The 17,193-nt window shown below is 38.9% G+C and overlaps 1 protein-coding gene and 1 long non-coding RNA gene across 20 annotated transcripts in view; one reads left to right on the forward strand and one right to left on the reverse strand.

Annotated features, from left to right (window-relative positions):
* CLIP4 (CAP-Gly domain containing linker protein family member 4) overlaps positions 1 to 17,193 on the forward strand; it is a 93,838-nt gene that overhangs the window by 42,122 nt on the left and 34,523 nt on the right. For all 19 annotated transcript variants that reach the window (XM_073897200.1, XM_073897202.1, XM_073897207.1 and 16 more), the window contains 5 exons: positions 338 to 574; positions 5,133 to 5,268; positions 11,399 to 11,539; positions 15,883 to 15,972; positions 16,955 to 17,098. In XM_073897200.1, coding sequence (XP_073753301.1) covers positions 338 to 574; positions 5,133 to 5,268; positions 11,399 to 11,539; positions 15,883 to 15,972; positions 16,955 to 17,098 — 748 coding nt within the window. The remainder of the gene's footprint in view (positions 1 to 337; positions 575 to 5,132; positions 5,269 to 11,398; positions 11,540 to 15,882; positions 15,973 to 16,954; positions 17,099 to 17,193) is intronic.
* Positions 580 to 15,469, reverse strand: LOC141373566 (uncharacterized). Its single transcript, XR_012379683.1, has 3 exons — positions 14,848 to 15,469; positions 748 to 968; positions 580 to 656 (listed from the first exon to the last, which is right to left on the reverse strand). It is a non-coding gene; the product is annotated as an uncharacterized lncRNA (long non-coding RNA).

A 17,193-nucleotide genomic window follows, 5' to 3' on the forward strand; every position in this document is an offset into this window, starting at 1 on the left:
ACGCCACCCTCTGGGTCTTCTCCCCTTCCCTGCCTGGAACTGTTTTTTTTTCTGCCACTTTTTACCATTTAACATACCATCTCTTTTACTTGTCTGTGTGTGGTCTGTCTCTCACACCAGAAGGTGTGCTTTCTGAGGGCAGGGTTTTTCTCTTCAGTGTGGTGTCAGTAGCATTTAGAAGGGCATGTAGTAGGTGTTCAGTAAATAGTTTGACTAAATACACGATGAATGAATTGAACTTAATTTTTTTCACCTTTATTTTTAAAAATAATTGTGTATGACCATGTAGAGCTGTGAGTGATATGGATTGAAAATGTTCTCTTCTCTGTATTTGCAGAATGACAAAGGACAGATCCCTGCTGATGTCGTTCCGGACCCAGTGGAAATGCCTCTGGAGATGGCCGATGCTGCCGCAACTGCTAAAGAAATCAAGCAGATGTTGTTGGACGCAGCGCCCCTGTCGCGTGACCTTTCAAAGCCCCTGCTTCCAAACTGTGACCGTGTCACTAGCAAGGCGATGCTCACATCCCTCGGTCTGAAGTTGGGGGATCGCGTCATTATTGCAGGACAGAAGGTAAGGAAGTAACGGCCGTCTCTGAAGCTGGGTCCGAGGTCTGCAGTGTGCGTGGCCCGTGTGCCATGGCTGCAGCCATACACTGTGGACAGGGTTTTGAGTTTTTTTAAAAAGTTCAGTGTGTACATAGAAACAGACTTAATGGAAACAGTGAAACTGAGAGGCACGCTTACCCTTGGACGGAATAATGAAGGCCTCTCCGTTGGGGTGGGGAGAGTGGGATACAGTAGGGCTGCTGAGTGCATTAGGAGGCCCGAGCTGAGACATCGCTGAGCCTGGAGGGGTTTCCTTGCAGCCCCCCTGCCGCCCTCACTGGGTTTTTCCCACTACAACTACCTCGCAGTAATGGAGCAAAGGAGACTCTTGCCATTCATGGATGTTTGGCCTTGAGATCCTAGAAATAGAGAAATCCTAGATATTATTTCAAACCTCATAATAAAAATGTATGTGGAAAAGAGGACCCTCCTGCCCCCCACCCCCCGCCAACCCAGCCTATTGAAGATGCTCCAGATGCCTCTTTTTCTCCAAAACCTCAGAGTCCTTAGGGCGCTGTCTTGTTGCCATCCATTCTCTCTTTTTTAATAGCTCATAGGGAAGGGCTGTTTTGTTTTAACTTTGGGTTTAATAAGGAGCTGGGTATGGAGAATGGAACAGGGAGTTCCGCTATTTCCTAACGCAGTTATGTGTAAATATATGGGTGGGCTTGTGGGGACGGTGACACGGGTTTTGCAGAAAATGCCAAAATCTGGAAGTTTGATTTACTGAGAAAAATGCTCCAGAAAGGAAGGTAAACTCCAAACAGATGATTATGTTGAGAATGACATTTTACCAGCTTCCAAAAGAATATATTCATAGGACATTTGTTAGCTTTTTTTTTTAAACTTGGGATTAATGTTCAGCCTCTTCAGTATTCCCATCCTGTGTCTGAGAATGGATGTTTAGAAGAGTTATTCTGTTGTCCTTATTTTGGAAAATTTGAAGCTATACAAAAGTAGAAGCGTATAAGGTGCATCGACTGGGTTTAACCTGATCGTCTCATGGTCAGTCTTGCTTCCGTTACGCTTTCTTTCACTCTGTTGCTTGCCTTTTCATCCTTTTAAGAATGTCTTTCAGAGAGTAGAAGTTTGAAATTTTGATGAAGTTCATTTTTCAACTTTTTCTTACATGGATTGTGTGTTTAGCATAGCTAAGAAATTTTCTACAGTGTCATAGGACAGTGGAAGATATAATACATGGACTTTCTCCCAGAATTTTATAGTTTGGGGTTTTACATTTAGTTTTATATTTAATTTTGACTTAACTTTTGTACAGAATACTAGGTATAGGTAGAATTTCTTTCTCTCTCTCTTTTTTTTGCATCTGATTACCTCTTTGTTCCAGCACCATATTTTGAAAAGACTGTTCTTTCTTTCCTAAATCGCCCTTGCCCCTTTGTCATCTGACTTTAGGTGTATGGGTGTATTGCTGGATTTTATTCTACTCCATTGATCTGATGATTACCCTTTCTTCACTACTACTCTGTAATGATTGCTCTAGCTTTATAGTAAGTCTTGCAATCAGATGTTGTTAGGCCTTCAAATTTTTTTTTTTTTTTTTTTTTTTTTTTTTAGTTTCTTTTTCTTTCCATGTACATTGTAGAATCAGCTTATGGATTTTCAAGTCATACAAAAAATCCTGCTGGGATTTTGAATGGAGTCGTGTTGACATAGATCAGTTGAGGAGAACAGTTATCTTAAAGATATGGAGTCTTTAAAACCCAAGCGCAGTAGGGGTGCCTGCGTGGCTCAGTCGGTTAAGTAGCTGACTCTTGATTTCGGCTTGGGTCATGATCTCAGGGTCATGGGTTGGAGCCCTGTGTTGGGCTCTGTGATCAGCACGGAGTCTGCTTGAGATTCTCTCTCTCCCTCTCCCTCTTCCCCTCTCCTGCTCGTGCTCACTCTCTTTCTCTAAAATAAATAAAATAAAAAAAACACAAGTGCAATATATCTCTATTTAATAGGTTTTTAAAATTTATTTTTATTATTTTTTTAAATTTTTATTGTTATGTTAATCACCATATATTACATACTTTGTTTTGGTGTACTGTTCCATGATTCATTGTTTGTTCATATATTTAATAGGTTTTTTATGTTTCATCAGTTTTGTAGTTTTAAGCATTTATTTATTTAAATTTTAGGTAGTTAACATACAGTGCAGTATTGTTTTCTGAAGTAGAATTCAGTGATTCATCACTTAGATACAACACCCAGAGCTCATCATGACAAGTGCCCTCCTTAATACCCATCCCCCATCCAGCCCATCCCCCACCCACCTCCCTCCATCAACCCTCAGTTTATTCTCTATCATTAAGAGTCTCTCATGACTTGTTTCCTTCTTTTTCTTTTCCCCTTCCCATATGTTCTTCTGTTTTCTTTCTTAAATTCCACATAAATGAGATCATGTGGTATTTGTCTTTCTCTGATGTATTTCACTTAGCATAATACACTCTAGCTCCATCCACATCATTGCAAATGGCAAGATTTCATTTTTTGGAGGGCTCGGTAATAATATATATATATATATATATATATATCTCGCATCTTCTTTATCCATTCATCAGTCGATGGACATTTGGGCTCTCTCCATAGTTTGGCTATTGTTGATAATGCTGCTATAAACATTGGGGTGCATGTATCCCTTTGAATCAGTATTTTTTGTATCCTTTAGGTAAATACCCAGTAGTGCAATTGCTGGATCATAGGGTAGGTCTATTTTTAACTTTTTGAGGAACCTCCATACTGTTCTCCAGAGTGGCTGCACCAGTTTGCATTCCCACCAACTGTGCAAGAGAGATCCCCTTTCTCCCCATCCTCATCAACACCTGTTGCTTCTTGTGTTGTTTTTCTAGTCATTCTGACAGGTGTGAGGTGGTATCTCATCGTGGTTTTGATTTGTCTTTCCCTGAGGATGAGTGATGTTGAGCATCTTTTCATGTGTCTGTTAGCCATCTGGATGTCTTCTTTGGAAAAGTATCTATTTATGTCTTCTGCCCATTTCTTAACTGGGTTATTTATTTTTTGGCTGTTGAGTTTGATAAGTTCTTTATAGATTTTGGGTACTAGCCCTTTATCAGATATGTCATTTGCAAATGTCTTCTCCCATTCTGTCGGTTGTCTTTTAGTTTTGTTGATTGTTTCCTTTGCCGTGCAGAAACGTTTTATCTTGAAGTCCTATTTGTTCATTTTTGCTTTTGTTTCCCTTGCCTGTGTTGATGTGTTTAGTAAGAAGTTGCTATGGCCGAGGTCAGAGATGTTTCTGCTTGTGTTCTCTAGAATTTTGATGGTTTCCTGTCTCATGTTAAGGTTTTTTATCCATTTTGAATTTATTTTTGTGTATGGTGTAAGAAGGTAATGCTGGGAATGAGTTGAGAATTAATCCTTCCACTTTTATATACTAGGTTTGTGTAGAGATGATTATTTTTCCTTTAAATTCTTTGGTAGAATTCACCAGTGAGTCCATAAGGTTCTGAAGGGTTTGTTGTTGTTGTGTTGTTGGTTTTTGGACGTTTCTAAACTACCAATTCAGGTGTGAGCTTTGACAGTTTGCATCTTTCAAGGAACTGGAACATTTTATCTCATTTGTTAAATTTACAGGCACAGGGTTCAGAGTATTTTCTTACTATTTTTTAAATGACTGAGGGTATGTAAAGATGTCCTGCTTTCATTCATGATGTTTGCAGTTTGTGTCTTCTCTCTTTTGTTTACTTGGTCCCTAGCTATAAGTTTATTAATCTTATTTATCCTTACAAAGAACCAGCTTTTGGTTTCATTGATTTTCTCTGTTCTTTTTCTGTTCTTAATTTCTTTTTTTAAAAAATATTTATTTGAGATTGAGAGAATGAGAGAGAGTGTGCAAGAGAGTGAGCATGAGCTGGGTGGGGGGACAGAGGCAGAGGGAGAAGCAGGCTCCCCGCGGAGCAGTAAGCCTGATGTGGGGCTCAGTCCCAGGACCCCAGAATCATGACCTGAGCCGAAGGCAGATGCTTAACCAACTGAGCCACTCAGGTGCCCCATAATTTCTTATCTTTATTGTTTCTCTCCTGCTTGCTTTGGGCCTTCACTTTCTAGTTTCTTAAAATGGAAGTTTAGGTCATTGATTTGAGACCTTTCCTAATACAAGTGTTTAATGCTATAAATTTCCTTCTAAACACTGCTTTTGCTACATCCTACAAATTTTTATATATCGTGTTATCATTTTCACTCAATTCAAAATGTTTTTAAATTTCTTTGTGATTTTCTCTTTCATTATGGGTTATTTGGGAGTATATTTATTAATTTCCAAATGTTTGGAGATTTTCCAAAATCAGTTGTTAGGTGCATAACGATTTAGGATTCTTATGTCTTTTTGGGGTTGGCTCTTATCATTATATAATACCTCTTTTTATCCCTGGTAATATTCCTGTTCTAAAGTCTACTTTGAGAGAATGGTTTTTAAAAACTTCCATGGTAAAGTTGCAAGAGTAGCACATTTAGAATTACTAGTAATCCTCAAAATTTATTCTGATTTATGTTTTCTTTAGGTTGGAACATTAAGATTTTGCGGAACAACAGAATTTGCAAGTGGGCAGTGGGCTGGTATTGAGTTGGACGAACCAGAAGGAAAAAACAATGGAAGTGTTGGGAAAATCCAGTACTTTAAATGTGCCCCCAAATACGGTAAGGTTGATACTATCTAACTTAATGAGAATTAGTTTAAGATAACCAAATTTACTTTTATTTATTTATTTTTATTTTTATCATTTTTAAAAAGATTTTATTTATTTATTTAGAGAAAGAGAGCACGATCGAGGGGGAGGGAGAGGAGAGAGAGAATCCCAAGCAGACTCCTCGCGAGTACAGAGCCCAGTGTGGAGCTTGATCTCATGACCCTGAGATCATGACCTGAGCTGAAATCAAGAGTTGGATGCTCAACCAAGCTTAACCAACTGGGCCATCCAGGCATCCCTACTCTTCTATTGTTTTTAAATAAACCTGGTTGGGTGGGAAAAAAAAAAAAAGAAACCTTTCCTCCTGGCTATCTATGTAGTTAATGAAGGGACTGCCCTTTTCCTGCTATGAGCAGTATAGTGATGGGAAGATGGTGTCCCACCAGGAGTACTTCCGGCTCCGTGGACCTCCTGTAAGTCCTGCTCAGGGTGCTGTCATGACTGAGGGAGGGACTTTGTTATCAAGGAAATACAGAACTCTGGGGGTTAAAAAACTTGAAAACTTGGAAAAGCAAGGGAAGGGAACTTTAAAACTGTATTCCTGAGGTGGGATGATTCTTTCTCTTTCTGACAGATGTTTGTTTAAATTCATATTCTTTCTCTCTCATACACATACACACATACAGACTCCTTGACATCTTGAACTAAATTTGTCACTTGCTATGTTGTGAATATTTTTCCTTGCCTTGAAATAGTCTTCTAGAACATTAACTTCCCTGGTTGCACAGTATTTCAATTATAGCTGCACAGGGAGACACTCTGGTCTAATGCTAAAGTCCTTGCTTGGAGTCTGACAGCTTGGGTGTGAATCAGCTTCTCTATCTACCAGTTATGTGACCTTAACTTTCTTCTTGTGCCTCAGTTTGTCTTCTATAAAATGGGGCTAACAATACCTCAAGAGTTCGTATGAGGATTGAATGTGTTGATAAATGTATAAAGCACCTTGAATAGTGCTTGATTCCCTATAAGTACTCAACTAATGGTAGCTATTTGCTAGGTGTTACAAATTTATCAAAATTACCAGTTTCCTTTTGTCATACACTTAAAATTGAGCATCATTTTTTTGTCTATTAATTTTTTTGTTTATAAAAGTATTGTATAAAATTTGAAAAACATAAAAAATGTTAAAAGAAGAAAATAAAATCACCGGTATATTTCTTCTGTTTAATTCTTTTTGCAAAATTTGGATTATACATAGTTACATATTTTGCATTTTTACTTGATATGCTATTATAATTTCTCCAAATCATTAAATATCGTTTGAAAATATGATTTTTAATGGCTCCATTTCCTTTAATTTTTCCAATTTAACGGGTAAAAATTTCTATGTTTGAATTCATATTTCTCTGATTGTGGTGAAATAAAACACTTAAAATATTTTGTTGTAATATATATATTAGCAATTGCCAAGAAATAATTGTTCATATTACATGCTCATTAAATAATTGAGGTATTAGTGGGTTTTAAAAAACTTTAGAAATACAAATACGTATTTAAGATATTAAACTTTTATAGTTATCATAGATATTTTGCCCAGTTTGTCATTTGCCTTTGAACTTAATTTGCAGTGTTTTGGCATAGAGTTTTATGTAGTTAAGAGACTTTTTCTTTATAATTTCTTAACATTGCTTTTATGTTTAGATATTCTTTCTAATCCAAGGATTAATTTAAAACTATATATTTTATTCTTTTGAATGTTTTAATTTTTTGCCCTATATTATTTAACCCATTTGGAATATATTTGGGTAGTTGTGCGGAATTAAGAATTTGATTTTAGTTTTCCTCTGTTAGCTAATTGTGGCAGCTGTGAAGCCGACTGAGGGCAAAAGGATCAAAACTCCTAGCAATGCACAGGGTTGATGTCAGTCGGAGTCACCGGAAAGGCTTAGCTTGTAACAGAATGCATGTTGCCCCCCAAATCTCATCATCCCAAGGAGAGGCATGCTTGACGAGGACAAAGCCAGATACACCAAGGACCCTGCTTCTGTCCCTTTCACATGCTTAAAGGCGAGTTTTGGGGGGCAAGGATCATGTGTTGGATTATGGAAAAACGGGAGTTGCCCTGACTAAGCAGAAGCTAAAGAATTTATCTCTTCTCAGCAACAGATTTTTTTTTCCCGCCTCTATCATTTTTCCTTTGGCTTGTTGTGCTTCCTTTATTATAAATTCTTATAAATGCTATAGTCTGTTTCAGGATTATTTTATTCAACTGATCTGTTAATTCTCACACATACTAGATTTTTTCAATTGTAGAAATTTTATAATAATTTTTAAGACTTTTTTAAGAGCAGCTTGGGTTCAAAACAAAATTGAGAGGAAGGTACAGAGATTTCCTGTGTATCCCGTTTCCATGTGTGCAGGGCCACTCCCAGTATCAGTGTCCCTTCACCAGAGGGTACATTTCTTAACATAGAGGAACCTACACTGACTCGTCATCAGCACTCAGAGACCATAGCTTACATTGGGGTTCACTTTTGGTGGTGGGTGTTCTGTGAGTTTGGACAAGTGTTTAATGACATGTCTCTGTCATTACAGTGTCTATATAGAGTATTGTCACTGCCCTGAGAATCCTCTGTGCTCTGCCTGTTCCTCCCTTCCCTGATCAACTCCTAGCAGCCACTCATCTTTTTACTGTCTTCTTAGTTTTATCTTTTCCAGACCGTTGTATCGTTGGAATTCTACAGTATGAACCCGGCCTCTTCAGACTGGCTTCTTTCACTGTGTAATTTGCATTTAAGTTACCTCCATGTCTTTTCATGGCTTGATAGCTCATGTCTTTTTAGTCCTGAATAATATTCCATTGTCTGGATGTACTACAGTTTATTTACCCATTCATCTACTAAAGGATATCTTGGTTGCTTCTAAGTTTTAGCGATTATGAAAATTTTTATAATAAATTTTAATACTTGGTAATACCATTTTTATGTCTTAATAATTACCAAAGTGAATACATAAGTCAAATTGTATTATAAGGTTTATTAAAAACATCAGTTAAATCCTTCCCGGCTTGCCCTTCCCTGACCCTGAGTCCTGTCTTTTAGAGGCAAGAACTGTTTTAACTTCTTTAGTTGTATCTTCTGATATTAATATTTGTATTTGTAAATAATACATGTATATGAATCTCTCTTGATTTTTCCAATTTTATTTTTATTTTTTTAAAGATTTTATTTTTTTTAAATAAAGGGTTTTTTTTAATATTTATTTATTTGAGAGAGTATGCACAAGTCAGGGGGAGGAGCAGAGGGACAGAGGGAGAAGCAGAGCAGGGAGCCCATTGCGGGGCTCGATCCCAGGACCCTGAGATCATGACCTGAGCCGAAGGCAGACGCTTAACAGACTGAGCCACCCAGGTGCCCCTAAAAGATTTTATTTTAAGTAATCTCCACAACCAACTTGGGGCTCGAACTCACAACCTGGAGGTCAAGAGTCACACGCTCCACTGACTGAGCCAGCCAGGCGTCCCTGATTTTTCCAGTTTTAGACATCTTTTGAGTTCAGTTCATACTATGAGGAGAAAGATTGGGCGCCTTCATTCTAAGTCAGTTCTTTTCTTGGTTTACTTCTTTGTTTTGGTGGAGCATATCCTCTAGTAGCTTTTTGACAAAGGACTCATGGGAGATACATTTTTTGAAAACTTCCATTCTAAAAATATGTTTATTTCTACCCTCACACTTCATATGATAGTTTGATGGGATAAGGAATGTTAGGCCGGAACTCATATTTTCTCTGTATTTAGAAGGTGATTTTTAAAAAATTTTATCATGTTATGTTAATCACCATACATTACATCATTAGTTTTCGACGTAGTGTTCCATGATTCATTGTTTGCATATAACACCCAGTGCTCCATGCAGTACGTGCCCTCTTTAATACCCATCACCAGGCTAACCCATCCCCCCACCCCCTCCCCTCTTAGAACCCTGTTTGTTTCTCAGAGTCCATAGTCTCCATGGTTCGTCTCCCCTTCCGATCTCCCCCCTCTTCATATTTCACTTCCTCCTATCTAGAAGGTGATATTCTATCATCTGATGGAGTTTGGCAAACTTCTCCTGTAAAAGGCCGGAGGAGATACTTTAGGCGTCAAGGGCCACACAGTCTCTTGTTCAGCTATTCAGCTGTCCTGTTGTAGTTAAGAAGCAGCTGCAGACGGTGTGTAAACACACAGGTGCTAGGGGGACTTGACGGGAGGAGGTGGTGGGCAGGATGTGGCTCCCGGGCTCTTGGTTTGTCAGCTACTGTCTTGAGCTTCCAGTGTTGCCGTGTACAAGTTGCAAAATCTTTCTTCCGTGTGTGACTTTTTTCCCCTCTCTAGCAGCTTTTAGTATTTTTTTCTCCTTTTTATCGTTTTCTTTTTTCTTTAGAGTTTATATTGTTTTTATCCCTTTCTAATATTTTGGTGCCATTTTGAGAGGAGTTGTGGTAAAATGGGCCATGTTTATCTAGAAATTTGTTATTCTATTTAAAAATCATTCTTCCCTATGTGTTTATTTTAGTTAAGTTTTATGATTAATTATATGTCAAGATCTGAGAAAAGTCCCATTGGTACTTTGATTAGCACGAGTTACTTACTAGGAACTTTAGCCCACATTCTGCGTGCACTCTGGGCTTTGCTTGTAGCCAATCTTTGCTCTAAATTTAGTTTTGGTTCTCCCAAATGATTTGTTTCATTAAAAAAAGCAGGAAGAAGAAGAACTTATATTAGGTAGGGTTTTATATGCTATGGAAATCTTTTAAAGCCATAGAATTAAATATTTACTGTTTAAGATATTATGTGGACCCTGCTTGTGTCCCCTCTCTCGCTGTGTTTCTCTCTGTCAAATAGATAAATAAAATCTTAAAAAAAAAAGATATTATGTGGAATAATATTGTGTGGAAATTTTCTATTAAGATCTTGAAATAAAAACCATGCAACTTTCCGCAGATTAAGAAAAAGCCATTCAGGGGCGCCTGGGTGGCTCAGTTGGTTAAGCGACTACCTTTGGCTCAGGTCATGATCCCAGGGTCCTGGGATCGAGCCCCGCATCGGGCTCCCTGCTCTGTGGGAAGCCTGCTTTTCCCGCTCCCACTCCCCCTGCTTGTGTTCCCTCTCTCGCTGTCTCTCTCTCTCTGTCAATTAAATAAATAAATAAAATCTTTTACAAAAAAGATCTTTGTTTAAAAAAAAAAAGCCATTCATTAAACAACATTATAATGCATTAATGACAAATTTGAAAGATAATTCGAGAGTAATCTGATTGCTCTCAGAAATGTGTTTTGGTTTTCAGTTTTTTACAGTTTTTCTTATATCCACACATAAAATGTTTCTCAGATACAATCATAATGTAATCAAATATATAGTTTCATTTTTCTTTTCTTGATTTAATTTTCATACTTTCTGTATTTCTTTACAATTTTTATTGTTTTACTTATTGATGGTGATGTAACAGTTCAGGGGTATAGTTCATTCATTCATCCTGTTGACACATACTTGTTTTCTCCTACTCATGAATAATATTGCGATGATGACATATCAGGTATACAGTCTTTTCCTCCCATTTGGATTATTTTTTCATAATTAATTTCCAAAATTGTAATTGGGTCATAGTAGTAGTAAACTAGAAATTGTTTTGGCTCTGGAAATCTATCTTTTCTTTATACCATACAAGTGTAACTTTGTAACTTTTTGTGCACAAATCTATTTCCGTATAATTTAATGCCACGAAGTGGCCTAGGTTAGAATTTTTGTCTTCCAGTAAGATTGTACACGTTTACAATAGTCAGTAGCTTAGTCAGAAATTACTATGATGGAAAACTATTACCTTCACTCATTTCTCTTTTCCCTGAATTTCACGTAATACATGATTATACCTCTTTTATGTGATTCTTAAATTACTGTGTATGTTGTTCGTCTTGACAGCTAAATTGTAAGCTCTCTGAGGGCACGTACTGCATGTCACTTTTTTCCTGTCTTTCCCTACAGGACACCTGGTAGGCACTAAAAGAACTTAAAGATTTATATTTCCAAATGGTTGTACTTGCCCCTTTATTTGAAATGGTTTTAATTGCTTCACACTAACTCAAGCTCTCCATTCCTCCCTTAGGTATTTTTGCACCACTTTCAAAGATAAGTAAAGCGAAAGATCGAAGGAAGAATATAGCACACACTTCTTCTGGGAAAGCTGTGCCTCTCATCAGGTCCCAGAAAATTGATGTAACTCATGTAACGTCAAAAGTAAACACTGGTAGGTCAAACCAGAAAGTTAAGTCTCTTCTTCCCTTTGCAGTCTGCCTTATGTTTAGTGTGCTTCACACTTTTTTTGTTAGACGACTCTGGAACCTGAATTTAATAAAATCTGCATCTTACATGTTTTTAAATGTCAGTCATGGTTTATGATTTTGATTCCTGACAAGAGTATTTTACATTTGTTCCTTTCTTTTCTTTCTTTCCTACTACCTGCATACCTTCATCACCCCCTAAACTCCAAGCTCAATTTTATACCTCCGATAAATCCTTATTAACACAACTAGCTTTATGTTTCTCCCCTATTCAAGAATTTTAGTGACTTCTTTTTAATCCGAAGAAGTCCTGACTCTCTAAACTGGTGGTCTGAGTCCTTCCTGTATGTAATGGGGTCTCTGGCTACCTCCATAGTTGAACTGTGATTCCTTGTCCTCTGTACTTCGTCTCGTGCTATTTCTCTGAGTACAGTAATTTGACTTCTGCATTTTGAGGCCCTTACTGTGCTTTACCTCCTTATTTGGATGCTCTTTCTCCAAGAAGACTTCCCTGGGGACCCAGATCCCTTTAATGTCTCCCTTATGTCCACCCTTGTGTACACTTGTATCCACACCACACAATTATTTGTTAGTTCGGGTCGTGTCCTCTGGTTGCTTCATTTGTGCAGATCTTTATCCTCTCAGCAGAATTTTAAACTTTAAGTGGACTGTGAGAGTAATTTTTACTTTGGTATTCACCGTAGTAGTACATAGCACAAAATACGTGCTCAGTAAGTACTTGCTAACTTACCAGTGGCTGAAGCAGAAAGGCTTTCTACCATGATTCAAGGATTTTGTCCAAGAATTGGTTGGCCTTTCTGCTCTCTTCCATTGAGCTATTTGAATATCTCTGTGTCAGTCTGTACTTCATAACTACTAGAGTTTTTAACAAATACATCTTGATACCTAGTAGAGGAAAGCTTCCTAGCTTATTCTTATACAGTGTCTTGCCTGTTTGGATCACTATAAATCATACTTCCCTATAAATTTTAGAATAAGCTGTTAAGTTTCTTTAAAAAAATATCTGCTAAAGTTTTATTGGTTTTGCATTTAAACCATAAGTCAATTTGGGAAGAACTGACATCTTTACAATATTCAGTCTTTTAATTGTAAGCTTGGAATATTGCTTTATTTAATTAGGTCCTTTAAAAATATGTCAATAAGATTTTCTCATTTTCTCCACAGCTCTTTTTGTACCAGTTTTGTTAGGTCTGTTCCTAGATACTTCATACTTTTTTGATGCAATTGTAAATGGTATCCTTTTAACCTGAAACCCAGAAGTTCACAGCCATCATGGAAAGAAAGCCCAAAGAGAAGCCCTCCATTTCTGGTCTAAGGATTAGGGAAGGGGTCCCCTACTAGACAGAAAATAGAGGAAATCCCTTTTTTTTAATGATAGCTTTTTTTTCCCCCTTTGGTCCATTCCCATGCTGGTCCCTAGGCAGTCCTGCATGGTGCAACAGCAGCGGTAGGTGGTGAGGCACCTGAAACCCCACGGGAGGGGAACACTTCTCTCTGACCAGAGAAACTGTGGCCCCAAGAACAGGGATGGAATCCCCAATGGTTTGTCTTCTGCTTGTTCCCAGGGGCAGAGTCAGTCCTGGGAGACTGTATGACAGAGCAGGGAAATCAAAGCCTAGGCATCCTGCCCAGATACCGGGAAGGGATGCCTCCGGGAGCAAGAAAGTAACAGGGAGACCATGGAGAGCAGGGAGCTCAAGAAAGTGATCTCAAAATGTTGGGTGTGAACTCCTGGGCTTGCTCTCCAGTGGTGCATGTGTGGATCTGACCACAGGCTTTGGTCTCCGGGGTAGACCGCTGCCCAGGTCCCAGGCACTGCTGGATGGCAAATCATAAGATTAGATCCCAAAGAGTCTTTGGAAACTGAACTGACATTGGAACCACAGGGCACAGGAGGTGGTTAGGGATGTCCAGCCTGAACTGGTTTGGGTTGACTCCTTCATAAAACAAAACAAAACAAAACAATAAACATTCTCTGTAGAATTTAAGTAAGACCCAGAGTCCCACAGTGTAATATTCGAAGTGTACAGGATACAATCCAAAATTGCTCAAAATAGAAAAACCAGGAAAATCTCAACATCTCTCAAGGAAAAAGACAGTTAAAGGTTGCCAACCCTAACAGGACACAGACATGACACAGATAGAGACTTTAAATAATACATTAACCATTCTTTAAGAATTAAGGTTAATACTCTTGAAAGAAGTGGAAAGAAAGTTCAGAGAAATGAGGATATAAAAAAGAAATGATGTGTGAGCACACATGCACCTGCACATGGATGCACAAAGGAGCTTGGTTAGAACTGGGGTGACCTAAGATTGGCGGATTGGATCAGTGTTGGCGTCCTGCTTGTGGGGTTATACTATAGTTATATGAAAAATTACCTTTGGTGAAATTGGGCAAAGTGTGCAAGAGATCTCCCTGTATTACTTTATACAACTGCATGTGAATCTCCTGTGACTCAATTAAAAAATTCAAGTAAGAAAGAACCAAATGGACATGTTAAAACTGAGAACTATAACTGAAAAATAAGAAATGCACTCCGTGGGGTGCCTTCACAGAGTCTCTCTTACCCACCCCTCTGTTCAGTTCCTGCTGTTGTCACTCTGGTCCTCATTCCACCTACAGTAAGAGCTTCTCCCTGGTCCATGCTTCCTTCCCCTGCCCCTCTCACTTCCTTCTAAACTTTACTGTCAGGGTGATGTTATTTCCCAGCCCCGTTCAAGTCCATCAGAGGCCCACTCCTTCCACAAGAAGACCAGGTCCTTATCTGGCACTGTCCTCCTTTGAGGTTTCACTCTGACCTGTCTGTCCAGTCTTACTTCTCCCAACATCCCAAAAATACTCTTTATTCCAGCCATGCTACTTCTCCATCTCTGACCCTGTTCTTCAGATTTTTCTTTTCTTTTTGTCCGTCTAGAATGCCTATCTTGTTCTTTCTTTCTTTCTTTTCTTTCTTTTTTCTTTCTTTCTCTTTTCTTTTCTTTTCTTTTCTTTTCTTTTCTTCTTTTGCCTTCTCTTCTCTTATCTTTTCTTCTTTTCTTTTCTTTTCTTTCTTCTTTGTTTCTTTCTAAGATTTTATTTATTTGAGAGAGAGAGACCGACCATGGGGGGGCAGAAGGAGAGGGAGAAGCAGACTCTCTGCTGAGCTGGGAGCCCAGTGTGAGGCTCGATCCCAGGACCCTGAGATCATGATCTGAGCTGGAGAAAGACACTTAACTGACTGAACCACCCAGGTGCCCCTGGAAGTCTTACCTGTCCTTCAAGACATATCTCAGAATGTGATCTCCTTGATGAGATATTAATTTATCTTTGTAACCACAATTATTGTCGTTTTCCTCTGTGTTAGTGCTTTATCAATAAATGTCCTCATACTTTAGTTATTCATGCTTACATCACTCTACCATTCTGAATTGAAAGGTGCTCCTTTCGGGCTGGGACCATGTCTCGTTCCTGCTGGTGCTGCTGAGTGCCAAGGATAGTACTTCACTCAGATGCTTCCTAAGTGAGAAGAATTGAAATGGGTGCTTGATGGAATTTAAAACTGGGTGGAGTCCGTTAGGTTTCCTATTTAAATAATTTGGTTCTGTAGAATGGAAACAGAAGTCTTCATAAGGCGAAGTATTATTTGTGGGCTTCTTTTTAAAGTGAGTCTGTTCGTGACACTTGGGTGTGGCGCTAGCGGGTCTGTCGCCGTCAGAGCGCCGAGGGGAGAGAGTGTGGGGCTTCTTCCTGTTTCACGTTCGTTTGCATGATGAGTGGCTACGATGGTTTGCAAAATTTTTACCCAGAATTCACTATCTAAGTAGAAACTCTGCTGTAACCGATTTGCAGACACATGAGTAAAATCTGTGAGTTGTGTGCAAGTCCTGGTCCGTGTACGGTGGTTGTCCTAGAGCTGCGTGAGTTTTGCTCTCTACCTGCCGGCGTTGTGCGGACACACTCATGAGTGTGTGAAGTGTCAAACAGCTAGGTAGCTGGCTTTAACTGTTTATAGAATTTAGAATTCCTTAGTGGATTGTTAAATAGTTCTAAAAGAGACCTTGGTGGTATTTGAGGAAATTGATTGAGGTTTTCAGAGGGGCTGAGAATGCATTCTTTTCCCCCGCCTCTTCACGTAATGAAATATTGGATCGGCCCCAGCTCTCTGTGAATTTACTATCCGGCATGTTTCCAGAAGTGGAGAAGATTTAGATAATGAGGGATGTCTGTACTTTAAACAGCAAGTACATTTGTGTGTTTAATGTTGAAGTTCTTTCTTGCTGAACATGTTTTGTTTCTATGTGCTAGGATTAATGACTTCAAAAAAAGATAGCGCTTCTGAATCAACACTTTCATTGCCTCCTGGTGAAGAACCGAAACCTGTAACAGAGAAAGATGGTAAAATAATTTTATAACTTCCATTCTAAAAGTTTAGTTTACAGATGGAACTTCAAAATAACATAGTGATAAAGCTTATATGGGGGCTAAGTTTTAGTGTTTTTGAGAGAAAAATCATTGCAGTAAAAAATTATCCTCGGAAATACCTTAAGCAACTCATCGTAAAGTGTGTATGTGGTTTTGGTATACAATGCTATGTGGTGCCTCTGTGTACACTTACATTAGAGAGCTACCAGGTTAATTTAAATGGGAGACTAAAAGCAAATTCCAAGTATAGATGGCTTGATAAAAATGTTTAAAATTGCCTTCAGCTGTCAAATCATTGGGTGAATAGAGCATGAACAACACATTCAAGAGTATTCCTGCTTGCCTTCAGGTTAACTCGAAACGTTTTTTTAGAAGATTTTATTTATTTGAGAGAGAGAGAGAGAGAGAGCACAAGCAGGGGGAAGAGGCAAGGAGAGAGGGAGAAGCAGGCTTCCCGCTGAGCAGGGAGCCCGATGCGGGCTCGATCCCAGGACCCTGGGATCATGACCTGAGCCGAAGGTGAGACGCTTAATGACTGGGCCACCCTGGCGCCCCAACTCAAAACATTTTAATACTACCTTTTTTTATCTTAAATTAATAGAATTTTTACGTGTAAATAAGATTGGATTGTACTGAGCCATCTAAAGTGGGAGGTGAGAGAGAGTGTGGGGGGAATAGGGAGGTAGTCAGTTTCAGTGAACCCGGATGTGCTCTCCTGTGTGAGAGTGTCCTCGTGCAGCATGAACCCTTACAGTACAATAGCTTGGCTGATAAAGTCTTGTCTGTATGAACTACAGGACAGCTGGATGAAACCAGGCATTTAATTCAACACTAGATATTCCACAGCTGAGAAAGCTAAATGGAGGGTTTCAGAGGGATTTACCTGGGAAACATCTTACTGGCTCACTTCTTACCGCCCACCCTTCGCTGTGTTCTTTTCCTTCACCTGTCTTAGGTACCCTGCTTGGACCCAGCAGCAGCTCCTCCTCCACATCATCTTTGGAACACAAACCGAGCTACCCCAAGAAACTGAATGCACGTAGCAATAACAAGAAGACAATGAGCAAAAGCCCGTCTGTCTCCTCTAGAGCCAGTGCTGGTATCTATGGCTTTTTCAACCAGGCTTTCTTGGTGTTTTTTATCTTGGTTTGTTTGTAAGTAGATTTGCTCTTTTTAAATGTGTAGAAGGAACGT

Source organism: Callorhinus ursinus, unplaced genomic scaffold, assembly GCF_003265705.2.
Source record: "Callorhinus ursinus isolate GAN/ISIS: 27379988/994484 unplaced genomic scaffold, GSC_fseal_2.0 scaffold10, whole genome shotgun sequence".
Lineage (NCBI taxonomy): Eukaryota > Metazoa > Chordata > Mammalia > Carnivora > Otariidae > Callorhinus > Callorhinus ursinus.